Source organism: the organism of the source record quoted next, unplaced genomic scaffold (genome assembly GCF_019419815.1).
Source record: "Pyrus x bretschneideri cultivar Hongxiangsu unplaced genomic scaffold, Pyrus_bretschneideri_v1 Contig25, whole genome shotgun sequence".
Classification (NCBI taxonomy): domain Eukaryota; kingdom Viridiplantae; phylum Streptophyta; class Magnoliopsida; order Rosales; family Rosaceae; genus Pyrus; species Pyrus x bretschneideri.
In genome coordinates, this window is record NW_025999557.1 from 2,502,501 (window position 1) to 2,518,227 (window position 15,727).

General features: G+C 38.3%; 3 protein-coding genes across 3 annotated transcripts; all 3 read left to right on the forward strand.

Annotated features, from left to right (window-relative positions):
- Positions 1 to 2,257: 2,257 nt before the first annotated feature.
- On the forward strand, positions 2,258 to 8,120 carry LOC103949977 (putative F-box/LRR-repeat protein At3g58880). The gene is made up of 3 exons (XM_009361111.2): positions 2,258 to 2,991; positions 7,458 to 7,592; positions 7,688 to 8,120. Exons 1-3 carry the CDS (start codon positions 2,314 to 2,316, stop codon positions 8,000 to 8,002), a joined length of 1,128 nt encoding a protein of 375 aa, XP_009359386.2. The 5' UTR covers positions 2,258 to 2,313; the 3' UTR covers positions 8,003 to 8,120.
- A 3,368-nt stretch (positions 8,121 to 11,488) lies between these two features.
- On the forward strand, positions 11,489 to 14,185 carry LOC103934884 (F-box/LRR-repeat protein At4g14103-like). Its single transcript, XM_009344644.3, has 3 exons — positions 11,489 to 12,940; positions 13,055 to 13,189; positions 13,265 to 14,185. Exons 1-3 carry the CDS (start codon positions 12,059 to 12,061, stop codon positions 13,547 to 13,549), a joined length of 1,302 nt encoding a protein of 433 aa, XP_009342919.3. The 5' UTR covers positions 11,489 to 12,058; the 3' UTR covers positions 13,550 to 14,185.
- On the forward strand, positions 14,122 to 15,727 carry LOC103949976. The gene is made up of 4 exons (XM_048586663.1): positions 14,122 to 14,153; positions 14,379 to 15,059; positions 15,339 to 15,423; positions 15,536 to 15,727. Exons 1-4 carry the CDS (start codon positions 14,122 to 14,124, stop codon positions 15,725 to 15,727), a joined length of 990 nt encoding a protein of 329 aa, XP_048442620.1.

A 15,727-nucleotide genomic window follows, 5' to 3' on the forward strand; every position in this document is an offset into this window, starting at 1 on the left:
GAAAGTACTGGGCAATCGTCATGTCGCGTTGTACCATCGATAGCAGCTCATTCTCGAGAAGTTGCATTTTTGTATCGTTCCTCTTCGAAAAGAGTGTAACAAAAGTGTCCCATGCTTCCTTTGGCGTTTTAGCATCCCGAATGTGCTCCAACATTTCTTCTTCTATTGTGGTCTTTAAAGCAAACATTGATTTGCCTGCTTTAATTTTCCACTTCCGCAAGATGCCGTTAGCATCTTCCGCTGCCGGTTGTGTAGCTTCACTACCACCGACAACCTCCCACAAGTCTTGACCTTGAAGGTAAGACTCTATACACGTTGCCCACGTGTTATAGTTTTGGTTGTTGAGCTTCTTGATTCCTCCAACAACTTGAAGATCACCCATCGTATCGGCAAGACTTTGACTACACCGAACAAGCTTGAGTGACTACCGTGCAGAGTAATACACTACTCTCAACACAAAGAAGCTCCCTCTCAAGGTTTGTGATAACCCCAGCAATAATCTCAAGAAATTTTTTCTGATGTGGAAGATCAGTCAAAACTGCAACCACAGAGCATACTCGGAATTTCAAGAGACTTTACAACCAATGCTCTACCAAGAACGATCCCTGACCGACTTGGCTCTAGATACCAATTGTTGAATAAGAAGAGTATCCAAGATAACTCTAATGATCCCAAGAAGAAGAAAATAGAGCACACTCTTAAAGAAAGCTCACAAAACAAACTAATTAGCAAAGCTTTTCTTATTTAGCTCTAGGCTTTGTTTTTCCTTGGATGATATACAATGCTTGGGGACTTGGGTATTTATAGCAAACCAAATGAAAGCTACACCACACACTTAATTAAACTAAGATTATTTACTACCACACAAAACCCATTAATTGCACCTAATTTTTCCACTCAACCATACCTAACATTTGTGACATTGATTAATTGCATAGAGCACTCAACACTATATAGTACTAGATCACAGAGACGCGAAGCATATTTAGACTTAATTATATTTTGGTGTTCGATTGACAAAAAAATAAATGAAAAAAATTTGAAACATGACAAGTTTTGCCAATGAGCTTCCATTTGCATATTTGGACGGATACATTGATGGGTTTGGTCCGACCAAAGCGTTACATTTTACACTCACATAAAGATGACATGACATTAGCACGTTGTAAAACATGACAAAGTCTAAAGCAGTATATTTTACAGTAAAGCGGTATTTTTTACACTGACACAAAGATGACACAATATTTAACTCGTACAACATGACAAAGCCACAACACATATACCCTAAACCTTAAAAAGGATTGCCAGAGATGCGAAGTATACTTAGCCTTAATTATATTTTGGTGTTCGATTGACAAAAAAAAAAAAAATATGGAAACAATACAACATGACAAATTTGCCAATGAGCTTCCATTTGCATATTTGGACGGATACATTAATGGGTTTGGACGGACTATAGCATTGTTTTACACTGACACAAAGATAACACGACATTAACACGTTGTAAAACACGACAAAGTCTGAAGCATTATATTTTACACGGTCACAAAAATGACACTACATTAACACGTTGTACAACATTACAAAGTCACGTAGCAATGGCTTACAAGTCACAACACATACACCTCAAAAATGATTGTCAGAGTCAAATTTTATCAACCTTGCCCTTGGGAGCCTAGAGCGTTCAAGCCTCATATCTCACTTCTTACTTTGCAGCAAAGACAGCAAGTTTTTTCTGGGTCATCTCAGAACGTTTCAGGTAATTTTCTGCACAACCCTTTTACTTCCTCTACCATCTATTTGGCTACTGAGAAAAGTTTTCTCAGAAAACTGAGAAATGATTAATTGAAGATTCATCCCTTCTCCTATGGGTTGTTTGTTGCCAATAAAATTTCAATTGCTAATTCTATATGGAACAATCTTTCCCCAAGAGTTTTCATTGAATTTTCTTTTTCTTCCATCTTTTAGACAGCATTGCATGATATCTGTGAAGATGATGAATAGAGTTTCATTTATTTATTTTCAAATTTATCACAATTTACAGAGACAAAAAAGGGTTCTCAGTCAAAGCCTCTCATGCTAGGAAAGAAGCCAAAGCCACAAGTAATAGTTAAAGATAGGATCAGTCAATTGCCGGAACCAGTTCTTTGTCACATACTTTCCTTAATTCCAACAAAATATGCTGTGAGGACCAGCGTTCTCTCTAAAAGATGGAAGAAATTATGGGCTTTTGTTCCCAATAGACACTAATACGATGAGCATGAGTATTTTTCTGAGAGAAACAGGGACAGAAATGACTATGTGCATTTCGCGATGTTTGTTGATCATGTACTTTCCTTACATGAAACGGATATTCATATGTTCCGACTCCATTGTTCAATTGTTGAAGATTTCACTCCCATTGAAGGTTGGATTTGCTCTGCCATTGGTCGTAATGCAGTTGAATTTGATCTTCGTATTGAATTATTCAGAAATAAGATATTTCAGTTGCCTCGAAGTGTTTTCATGTACAAAAAACTGGTGGTTTTGAAGCTGAATTCAAATTGTCTAAGCTATGTTCCTCCTGAGTCAAGGTGTTTCCCAAGTCTGAAGTTCCTACATGTTACCGTCTATTTTCCTAATAATGCGTTAGCGGAAAAGCTTTTTTCATGCTGCCCTGTACTTGAAGATTTGACGATAGATGGAGTTGTTGGATATGATGTTTTGAATTTTAAAATCTCTGCGCCTGAGTTGAAGATGCTAAGAATAAGGTTAAGATTGGGGGCCCTTGGCATTGATGGTAACAATTTCTCTGTTAATGCTCCGAAGCTTGAAACACTTGATGTGACGGAGGTTATTTTTTCAAACTATAATTTAGAGGGTTCAAAGTCTATAGTTAATCTCTATCTCATTGGTGGATGTTCACATCACGGCTTCCCTAAACTTTCAGCTCCGCTTCTGGCCCGAATTTCCAAGGTTAAAGATATGTATCTTTCAGCTTTTTTGTTGAAGGTAAGCATGCCCTAACTTGTTCCATTCATGCTGTTTCGTAGAAATGACTATAGGAAGTAAATTTGTTTTTGTTTTGGAATGATAGTAAAGAAAGAGAACTGTTAAGTATAAAAAGAAAAAAAAAAAAAAAAAAAAAAAAGAAGAAGAAAAAAAAGCCCTTTTTACGTGCAAGACAACTTAGAAATAGTTTGTACACTTCTCCTTTCTTGATATTTCAAACTACATGAGGGATAAACCATCCGTTTCATCCAGCATTATGCCAGTCTTAATCGATACCCCATATATGCATAATCTTTCTTTGTACCAGACGGTGTTTGTACTGAAAGAATGCCTTTCAGTTTGGAATTTTATGATGATCTGAAATAGTTTGTTATGTATGAACAATGCTCAACTTCTTCATGGGCCGGATTTGTTAAAGCAATCAACCCCATCTCATTAAAGGACCTACACAAATCTAGAATAAAGAATTCTAGAACATTCACTAAGGTTGGTTAGCTAGATTATCCAAGTTAAAGTAGTACTTTGTAGAAATGACTAGAATGTTGTTTCTTAAGTTGGTGGAAGAGTCTAGAAGAATGGTGAGGTTTCCACCAATATGCAAGATTAGTGTAGATAATTCTAGCTTAGGAAGTTAGTAGAATTATCTAGATATCTCTAGCATAGTGTGTCCATGCTTCTCCAAGGTTCCATCCATGCCTATAAAAGGAGAAGGCATCCACACCATTTGTATTAACAAACAAATCAACAAGCAAGCTTGTGAGCAAGTGAGAGTGAGAAGAAAGAATAGTCTTGTAAGAGTGTGAGTGTTCTGGAGTTTGTCTCTAGAAAGTGAGTGAGTGTCATAGCTTTTCAAGAGTGTCTTTGATAGTTTGTGTTGTAATATTTTGTTTGTGTAATACAAGTAATTTGTTTACTTGTATTGTCTCTCCAACACTTGTGCTAGAGTTGTGTACTCTAAGTTTTTTTATCCCAACAATTGGTATCAGAGCGGTACGATCAGGGACCGTCTCTATTAAAACTTTTGAGAATCGTGAGAAGTTTAGTACTTCGCAAGATTATTCGTTAATCTTGTTTGGCTTATCGAAGCTCTGCCGACACGATGGGAGACCTTCAAGTTGTTGGAGCAATCAAGAAGTTGAACAACAAAAATTACAACACGTGGGCGACATGTATGGAGTCTTACCTACAAGGCCAAGATCTTTGGGATGTCGTCGGCGGTAATGAAGTTACGCAGCCAGAAGAAGACACTAGCGACGCTTTTAGGAAGTGGAAGATCAAGGCAGGTAAGGCCATGTTTGCCTTAAAAACCACAGTTGAAGATGACATGTTAGAGCACATACGGAAGGTCAAGACACCAAAAGAAGCATGGGACACCTTCGCCACACTCTTTTCAAAGAAGAACGATACAAGACTGCAGCTTCTCGAGAACGAGTTGTTATCAGTGGCCCAAAGGGACATGACAATTGCGCAGTATTTCCACAAGGTAAAGTCTATTTGCCGTGAAATTTCTGAATTAGATCCTAGTGCTGCCATTGTAGAATCCAGGATAAAAAGAATAATTATCCATGGATTGAGACCCGAATATCGAGGCTTCGTTGCCGCTGTATAAGGATGGCCGACCCAACCATCACTTGTTGAGTTCGAGAATTTGCTTGCCGATCAAGAAGTTTTGGCAAAGCAAATGGGAGGGGTCTCGTTAAAAGGTGAGGAGGAAGCGCTCTACACCAAAAGTAAAGGCAGCTTTAAGCAGCGTGCTGGTGGTGGATCTAAAAGAAATGGTGACAAGGAAAAAGGTCATCAAGGAAGAGGGAGTTCTCGGCCAGGGGGAGCTCCGAAGTATCACGGCAATCGTGGTCAGTCCCAGAATAATAAAAGATTTGAGGGCAAGTGTTACAATTGTGGAAAGAATGGTCACATGGCGAATGATTGCTGGTTCAAAAGGCCTGCAGAAAGTAACGTCGCCAACTCAGAGAAGAAAAGTGAAGATGATTGGGACGTCATTGCGTCTCTAGCCCTGGAGGAACAATGGGACGGTGAAGCATTTATTGCTACAGAGAAGAAAGAGTCAGCTCTCACAGCAACAAGTTTGGAGTCAATTGACTACCAGAATGATTGGATCGTGGATTCAGGCTGCTCAAACCATATGACAGGTGATGAGAAAAAGTTACAAAGTCTGACTGAGTACAAAGGAGGCCGCTTAGTGGTGACGGCTAATGACTCGAGGCTACCGATTGCTCACATCGGTAAAACAGTAATTGAGCCCCGATACAGCACTAACCATGTGCCGCTTCAAGATGTCTACCATGTTCCAGGTATGAAGAAAAATCTGCTTTCAGTGCCGCAACTGACGTCGTTGAGAAATTATGTCTTGTTTGGTCCACGAGATGTGAAGGTGTATCGACACCTCAAGATCTTAAGGACGCCAACAATGGAGGGACAGCGACTACAGTCAGTCTATGTAATGTCAGCAGAAACTGCATACATAGACAAGACAAGGAAAAACAAGACAGCAGATTTATGGCACATGAGATTGGGACACGTTAGCTATCACAAGCTAAATGTGATGATGAAGAAGTCAATGCTTAAGGGGCTACCTCAGCTTGACGTGAGAACATACACGGTTTGTGCAGGATGCCAGTATGGTAAAGCACATCAACTACCATACGAAGAGTCAAAGTTTAAAGCGAAAGAGGCATTGGAGTTGGTTCATTCTGATGTGTTCGGGCCCATCAAGCAACCATCGATAAGTGGGATGCGGTACATGGTGACGTTCATTGATGACTTCTCGAGGTATGTGTGGGTTTTCTTTATGAAAGAAAAATCTGAAACATTTTCAAAATTTAAAGAGTTTAAGGAGACAATTGAAGGAGAAGTAGGAAAGAAGATCTGTTGCATACGCACAGATAATGGAGGAGAATATACCTCGAATGAGTTTTCCCAGTATCTACAAGAATGTAGAATACGTCACCAGTTCACCTGTGCCAATACGCCACAACAGAATGGCGTAGCGGAAAGAAAGAACCGGCATCTTGCAGAAATATGTCGAAGTATGCTCCATGCCAAGAATGTACCAGGAAGGTTTTGGGCCGAAGCAATGAGAACTGCAACTTATGTGATCAACAGGCTTCCTCAACCCAGGTTAGAATTTGTCTCACCCTTTGAGAAACTGTGGGATATGAAACCTACAGTTAGTTACTTTCGAGTCTTTGGCTGTGTGTGTTACGTATTTGTTCCAAGTCATTTACGTAGCAAGTTTGACAAGAAGGCAGTCCGATGTATCTTTGTGGGATACAACAGCCAAAGAAAAGGGTGGAAATGTTGTGATCCTACGAATGGAAGGTGTTACACATCACGAGATGTGGTGTTTGATGAAGCATCTTCTTGGTGGTCCTCAGAAAAGGAGGCGCTGCCTGATTCAAGAGAGATAGAAGATAAGTTGCAGCAAAAGATGGGGGAGCAAATTGTTCGAATCCAGTCGAGACTAGATGAGTCTGAAGATTCGCTTGATGGTGATGATGTTGAGCAAGCAGTACCCCAAAACCCTTGGCAAGCTGACGTATATCAACAACCAGAAGAAGATAGACCTAGTGAAGTGGAAGTATCAACTCCACAAGCACAACTAAGGAGGTCAACAAGAATCCGGAAGCAAAATCCAAGATACGTCAACGCAGTCATAGAAGAAGAAGCAACTGGACCTGAGTGCTTAAAAGTTGAGAGAAGAGGTCGATGCGTTAAAGAAATATCAAATTTGGGATCCAGTGGCAAGGCTAAGAAATGTGAAACCCATCTCATACAAATGGGTGTTCAAGATGAAGCGTTGTCAACCCAGCGTAGAGTAAAGAATGAGATGGTGTTGAAGGGGAGTGTTAAAGCAATCAACCCCATCTCATTAAAGGACCTGCACAAATCTAGAATAAAGAATTCTAGAACATTCACTAAGGTTAGTTAGCTAGATTATCCAAGTTAAAGTAGTACTTTGTAGAAATGACTAGAATGTTGTTTCTTAAGTTGGTGGAAGAGTCTAGAAGAATGGTGAGGTTTCCACCAATATGCAAGATTAGTGTAGATAATTCTAGCTTAGGAAGTTAATAGAATTATCTAGATATCTCTAGCATAGTGTGTCCATGCTTCTCCAAGGTTCCATCCATGCCTATAAAAGGAGAAGGCATCCACACCATTTGTATTAACAAACAAATCAACAAGCAAGCTTGTGAGAAAGTGAGAGTGAGAAGAAAGAATAGTCTTGTAAGAGTGTGAGTGTTCTAGAGTTTGTCTCTAGAAAGTGAGTGAGTGTCATAGCTTCTCAAGAGTGTCTTTGATAGTTTGTGTTGTAATATTTTGTTTGTGTAATACAAGTAATTTGTTTACTTGTATTGTCTCTCCAACACTTGTGCTAGAGTTGTGTACTCTAAGTTTTTTCATCCCAACAGGATTATGTTTGATTAACACTTTCGTCTTACACAAAGGGTTGTAGTCTGCCTGCTTTTGGTAACTTGAGCGAACTGAAACTGGTTGTTCGTAATCGCTACCATTGGGAATTGCTAACAGAGCTGCTCAAGAGATCGCCTAAACTGGAACATCTTGTCATAGAACATGAACACGTAAGATGTGTATTTCCATATGTGCTATATGATACCAACATGTAGCTCTTTATATTTTGTTCTCATTTCATCATTCTTTTTTAAATAACCTGCAGGAACTGTGCTGCACTACATTCTCTGACGATGAAGAAGAGGTTGAAGAATACTCAACGGTATACCTAGGACCTCAATGGAATACACCAGAGACGGTGCCTATTTGTGTGTCATCACACCTCAAGACTATCACGATAAGGGGATTCGGTGGAGGCTATGATGAGATGGAAGTGGCAAAGTATTTGTTAGAGAACGGCAAAGTTCTGAATAAGATGGTTATTTATAGTTTCGTTTTCTCTTGTGGAAGTGAGAAGCTAGACAAGGAAATCGTGATGTTCCAAACTGGTTCAAGGACTTGCCAAGTCGAATTTTTCTGAGATGCGATTTTTAGCTGTTACAACATGTGTAATTCTTGTTGTAAGAAGGATTAATCAAACTTGTAAATTAAAGCACCATCCTTGTTAATCTGAAGATGAATAGATTTTCAATCATTTATTTTCCATTGCAAATGTTTCTTATCCACTTTGTTTAGCTTCTTAAAGTCTCGGAATTTTGATGGCATGCTAATATATATATCTGAAAAATGCTAAAATTTACATGTGTGTGTAGGACATGACGAAGGAGATTAAGGTAGCAGACTGTAGTTTAGAACATGATCAAGGAAAGTTAATCTGCTCACAGTTTTCATGCTCTCTAGATTCTTTTAGGAATAATGCTTAGCTCCACATGGTTGAGGAGGATTGAGGAGGATCTCCTCTTCAAAACACTTAATGGCCGATTTACAGAACTATGTGCTGATAATTGAAATTGTTCATATTAATAATCACTTTGTAAAGATCAATTATGCAAAAAGTCAATTAAAACTAAGGTCGTTTAGTCAATCAATTGTAATAAAAAGATAGACTGTCTGTTTTTTTATACAATTCTGTGACTAATTGATTTCATGTTTCATTGATTTTTAGCAGAGATGATATTTGCAAAATGATTTAAAAAATTAACGGTTCTGATCTTAAACATGAAGTTTCAATCTATTTGTTGAAGAATGGTGACGTATTGCATAAGAACATCAAGATATTTTGAGTTGCAATAAGTTGACATGTTGGACATCAAGGGAATACGTTTCCTTTATGGCTAGGGTGGTGATAGCAGGATGATGGTTTCTTTTAATATCATTTCTTAAGCAAGCGGAAATGGAGTGGTGCATCAAGGTGAATTTATTTTCACACTAAAAGCTTTGTTGTCTATATCAAAAAAGCTACGATTCTGCTTGAACGGTCCAGTCCTATTGTTTCCTAGCAATAAAAAGATTGAGGATCACTTTTCTTTTTAGGTTTAAGGAAGCCAAGGCACTCATCACATTGGATGATTCTTTGGCCGGGTGATCAGGTGGTCCGGTTGCCCATGCCAAATAATCTTTGGAATTCATCATTCTTATGAGTTTACAACTTTCAATTGCCAATCTAATCAATCTAATAAAACAATTGCTGAAAAAAAAAAAAAAAAAAAGAATCCCACGTAAAAAGACTTATCTAACATTCTTATACAAATGTAGCTACAAATAGGAGGAGTGCAAGGGGTAGTGTGGAAAGCATTTTTTATCGACCGTATGAGTGAACTTCGTTCATAACAAAAAAAGATACATCTAATCGGGCTGGCACAACGAGCCTTACTGCTCAAAATGCATCTAATACGCATAGATAGAAACCAAACATAAAAAGACAATTATAAATAAACATGCAATGCAAATACAAACCCATATTTAATAAGTAGCTCCCTTCGAGTCATTATAAGAGTTGAAACCCTTAATTATCTATACTGTTATAAAACCGTCCTCCATCTTAATCTGAAGTTGAAATCGTTCTCTTCTTTTGCTCTCGGCTCTCGCTGGGTTTACATGGAGTAGATATCTATGGAGAATGAAGATAAATAGATTGTTTAAGTTTCTGAGTAGCAAAATAGAGCGGAATAATAGTAGTTTTTTAATTATTAGTTTTGTTTTCATCTTCATCAAAATGTTCAGATATACAAAAGTCAAGAAATTATCATGTACTATTCTCCTCTCCTTCAGTTGATAACAAACTAAAACACATAAATGCTTTACTTTTTCTTTGAAATTTTGCAGTGTAAATGTCTTTAAGTACCAAATTTGCAAAAGTGATTGAATTGAATATACTTTTTGTTGTGAAAAAAGAATTAGGGTGCAAATGAGTAAAGCAAGAGTTAAATACAGGATCAATGGATTACCGGACCAGTTCTTTGCCACATGCTTTCCTTCCTTCCAACAAAATACGCGATGAGGTGCAGCATTCTGTCTACAAGATGGAAAAACATATCTACGAAAACAAAGATAAGTTGACACTGTTGGTTGTACGAGTTTTGTTGGCCATGTACTTTACTTTCCCGGCTCAACAGGCATTCGGAAAATTTGTCTTCATTGTTCCTATGTTAGGGATTACACTCGTATTGATGGTTGGATTCGCACTGCCATTACGTGTAATGCTCATGAACTTGATGTTATATACCTTCGATTGGATGTTACCTTCAATTAAGTAACCCCATGGTTCCCACCCCAAGGTATTGCGTCCCCGGCTCCCCTTGGGTGAGTCACGCTGTCAGGTTACCCAAACCAACAAATATATATAAGTAAAAGGGATAAAACCTTTCAATTTATTCAGTTTACTTCCTAACATACTAAATTGTTAACAATTGAAACCACACTAGTTCAAAGTTCAAACTATTAGTACATTCCAGTGACTGAGGACAGAGCGGGGGAAAATTGATCTGATTAAGTTAAAATGTTTGAAAGGTTGGGTCATGTTTTGAATGAGACCCAAACCTCAGGGTGTATTTTATAATTAGCTAAAAGATTATGGAAGGGAAGGAGCAAAACGGTGAGTTTAGTAAAAGAGTGTGTTAGTGTATTTTATAGACTCACGTTGCTCTCATATTCTCGCCGATTCTCACCAACCAAACACAGCCTACCGTTCGCAGCCATTAGGGTTTTACTGGGGCAGCTATCTTGGACCGTTTCAGGTACCTTTCTTTTCTAACCCTGTAAATTCTCTATCATCTGTTTGGTTAACTAGAAATTGTAATCGTTTTTTTTTTCTTTCAGTTCTTACAATAGGGTGCAGTTTTGCTCACTGGAGTAATGATAATGCGCAACACCCTATTAACTATCGTGAATAAGTTTAAATTTTGAGATTTGTGTCTATCCACCACACAGATTTCGAAATTTGAACTCATTTAACGTTGGTAAATATGGTTGTGAGCATTAACATTACTTGAATGTGGGAAACAAAAATATTCCCCTTACAATAAGGTTCCATTCAATATTTTGTTCTTGGCTCTGCTTGTTTCGGTATAATTTATTTTCCTTACCTCTCTAAAAGGGGGCATTTCACGAGTACTTAGTCGGGATCTCAAAGTTTGTTGGGCGGGATTTACTTTACGAAATAATTTTCGAAAGAGAAGGGAAAAGATTTTCAAACTCTTTATTTGTTCTCCTGTGCTTCCCTCCTTGTCTATGTCCATTAATTCACTCTTGATTTATTCAATCTTAAGGTTATAAATAGATGGGGGTGGGGGGTGACTAATGAGCATGGCTCAAAATGTACCTAGTTAACACATATAGATAGAAACTAACAGTAAAAAATTAAAGACAATCATTAATAAACATGTAACACAAATACAAAATAACAATATTTGAGTAGCACCGTTCGAGTCTTTAATTCCAAGTGTTAAAAACATTAATTATCGATACTATTAGTAGTCCTCCATCTCATCCTGAAGTCGATTTTTAACAATCAGTGAGTAATTGTTCTCTCATGTACAAAGGGTCGGGTAGTTTTAGCTGCATTGTGAGATACTCAAGTAGGTTTTTCTTTCTTTCCAAAGTTCAGTATGGACAGCCCTTAATGTACGTAGCTTCATCCATGTAGTTATCTGAGAATAATGAAAATAAATAGACTGTTTAAGTTTCTGAATAGCTAGATGGAGCGTAAATTATAAAGTTCTTAATTTTTGTTTTGTTTTCATTTTTATCAAATATATCGCGCGTTCAGATATATAAAAGTTTAGGAATTATCATGTATTCTCTTCTGCTTCAGTTGCCAACGAACTAAAACCCAAAAACGAGTTGTTTATGTTTTCTTTGAAATTTTGGGTGTGAACTTCCTTAAGCACCATATCTGCAAAAGTTTTTTTTTTTTTTTGAACAAAAGATATTATCTATACAAAAAGGGAAGGGGTGAGCTTAGTCTCACAATGAGCTAGCAATAATATGATTCAAACTCGCCTTTGGCGAGATTCAAATCTAAGACCTCTCATTTACAAGTAAAGAGGAATATCACTAGACCGTAGTACTAAATGGCTTATCTGAAAAGTTATTAAATTGACCATTTTCTTTGTTGTGAAAAAACACCAGGATACAAATGAGTAACCCAAGCGTTAAAGATAGGATCAGTGGGTTGCCCGATCCAGTTCTTTGCCATATGCTTTCCTTCCTGCCAACAAAATGTGCGATGAGGTGCAGCATTCTGTCTACTAGATGGAAGAACATATGGGATTCCGTTCCGCATCTAGACTTCGAAAACAAAGATAAGTCTGACAGTGTTGGTTTTATGAATTTTGTTGACCATATACTTAACTTTCCCGGCTCAGTAGACATTCAGAAATTTCGTCTTCATTGTTCCTGTGTTGGGGATTACACTCGTATTGATGGTTGGATTCGCACTGCCATTAGGCGTAAGGCCGTTGAACTAGATATTGGTGTATCTAATACGGGCAAGACTTTGGAGTTACCCAAAAGCGTTTTCATGTGCAAAACACTGGTGGTCTTAAAGGTGAAGTCAAATGTTATTACCTACAATCCACCCACATCTGGGTGTTTCCCAAGTCTCAAGTTTCTCCATATCACAGCTGAAGGTCCCTACTGTGACTCAGTGGAAAATCTCTTATCCTGTTGCCCGGTACTTGAAGATTTGGTAATAGATATAACGCTTGGTGTTCGAAATTGCAATTTCAAGATCTCTGCTTCTGAACTAAAGAGGCTAAGTATAACATTCCACCATTTATTGATTCAATTAGGTGGGGAGAAAGTCTTTATTAATGCCCCGAAGCTTGAAAACTTTGACGTTAAGGAGGATATTTTGGCCAATTATTGTTTGGAGAATGCGAAGTCCCTTGTCAAAGCCAATGTCGATCTCTGTTGCTATTGTGTACATCGAGATGTAAAATTTGTAACAAATGCAACTGCACTCCTGGCAGGGATATCCAATGTCAAATGTCTATGTCTTTCGGCTCGTGTTTTGCGGGTGAGTATGCCCCAACTTTTAATACTGTTTGGTAGAGAGGAGTATAGGAAGAAAGGGTAAGTGCTTAATTATGCATCAGTTTATGTTTTTATCAAAAGTTTATTTTCCATGCAGGATCATTGTCTGCCGGCTTTTGATAATTTGAGCGAGTTGAAGCTGGTTCTATATGATTTCTATAACTGGGATTTGCTCATGAAGTTGCTCGATAAATCACCTAATTTGGAACATCTTGTCTTAGAACACAAAGAAGTAAGATTTTCCTTCCACCCATGTATCGCACTAACACGCAGCTCTTTACTATTCTCATTTCATTTATGTTTTCAGGACAGGGACTATGTTCAACACTACTCGTTTGGACAACGCTCAAATTTTAAACGTAAACTACCCTCAGAGCTTCGATGGCATACACCGGAGTATGTGCCTGCCTGTTTGACATCACACCTCAAGACTATCACCATAAGAGGATTCAAGGGATATCAGCATGAGAAGAAAGTGGCAAGGTTTTTGTTCGAGAATGGTATTGTTTTGGATAAGATGGCTATTTATAATGATTTTGGTGAGGAATTTACATTGTTCCAGAGGGGTTTGGGGACTTGTCTAGCTATTTGAATTCGGTGTGAAACACAATCATCGTTCTATATATGGAGTTTGGATTGATCATTCTCTCATCGATGTTGTAAACTAGAGAAACGTCTTTGTTGGTCTTTCGATGGATTATGAAGATATTTATGGAATTCCCGACTTTATATTTTTCGTTATTTCTTGTTGATGAGCAACCTTTGCCTAACTATGAAATTCAACTAATCTATGAAGCACGGATACATATATGGTGATACGATACGGTACAGTAATACGGTAAAGTTTAAAGACTAGGACACGATAGAACATGGATACAACAGTTATAGCAACATTTATTGATCTTAAGATGGAATCCATTTGCATAGTTTTTTTTTTTTTTGGTGAATATTTGCATAGTTTTTGTTTTGCATGCTATATGTTTCCTATCGATTTTATTGAGCTTCTTCAGACCAATTGTTCCTAGTCAGAGTAATAGTATCAAGCCAGATTGCCTTGTTCATTTCTTTCCCATCATGACCATAAGATTGATATGAAGATGCCATGAATCATTACTTTTCTTTAAGTCAGAGGAGAGCATAACTTCTACAACCAAAACTTGGAGAATGACCTACATGAACAAGTTTACTGCAACATGGTGTCTCGGTTCAATAATTCATTGTTACGCTTAAGTTTGTTTCTACATGACAATGCATTATTGAATCCAGACGCATATTATTGAATTGGGATTTCAATTCTCGTTTGATACAAAGTATATGTGTAAAGAGAAATTGACTTAAGGACCTCAAATGCAACAATGACGGCATTTTACCAACTACTTGGAAGCAAATTTCATTTTTAACCTTTCCACTAACTCTTTCAGTCACATTACCAAGTCACCAACGCTGCAAAGCCCCAACAAAACCCCTCAAAGACTTCTTCAACCTCCAAACACCCTCAAACCCATCGCCCATGGCTCCCTTCAGAACCCTCTTTTCATTTCCCTAACAACCCACAAACCCTTCTCACGCTTCTCCATCGCCTACAGATTCTTCACATCCACACACCAAACCGAAAACCAAACCAGACCCAGAAAGCCTCTGGACCTCCTCTTCAAAGAGGCCGTCGAGCTCTCCCCAAAACCCGAAAACTCCGACAGCGAAGCTGAAACCAAAGACAACCAGTTGAAGAAGAGCTTGAGGGATTTGGAGGAGGAGGTCAGGAGCTTGAGAGCCGAAAACAAAGTGAAGAACAGAGAACCCAAATCGGATTCTGAGGGCGAAGTCAGTTTATACGCAGTGTTCACGAACAAGAAGCCAGCGGATGGCGGCGGTAGGAAGCGGAAAGAGGTTACGAGAGAGAGGTCGAATGTGTTGAAGGATTTGTCGCAGGATATGGAAGTGGTGGCGAGCCATTTGTTCAAAGAAGGGTACTTTAAAGATGCCAATTTCTTGTTTGTGAATGGTGATAGGTTGGATTTTAGCAGCTTCAACAACAGCTACGGCTGCAGTTTCATAAGGTTTACGGTCGAAAGTTTTGCCAGAGACAACCAGGCAATTGCAAAGTAAGCCTGCAGTTTCATAAGGTTTGCGGTCGAAAGTTTTGCCAGAGACAACCAGGTGATTGCAAAGTAAGCATTTTTACCTTATATTTTTCAAATTTGTTTTTGTTAGCTCCATTTGCTTCTGTATATTTGTTTACTTGGATGTTTATGAGTTAATGATTTCATCAAGTTGCTATAACTACTTTATGCGCAATATTGCCATTTATTGCTAGTAATTTCTGTTAGATAGTTTCTAATCAGTAATCTCCATATCTATGCTCTTGAAATTTGGTCTTCCAGATGGTTGTCAGGCTCGGACTTGAAAAAGGTGGCCCTCCTTGGTTGCCCTTCCCCTGCAAGAAAGAGTGACATTCCAGAAGACAAAGTGAGCAATTATCCAATTATTCTTTCCCTCCCCCAGTATATTTCAGCTCAATTAATTGTTGTTTTTTGTTTTTCGTCACCTTCCAGTTTGCAGTAAATGTGTCTTGAAACAGTCGTGCAAGCTTGCAAATCAGAATGTGTGGAACGGAGGCGCCAAGAATTTGTATCTTAGAGATGTTATGAATACTATCACATTACATGCCCTGGATACTGTGCCTCCAGAGCTGGTTGTCCCCGACGAAGTTAAGTCTTCTGTTAGTCGACTGCTAAAGGAGGTTTTGAAGCCAAGTCAAGCTACTTTGTGA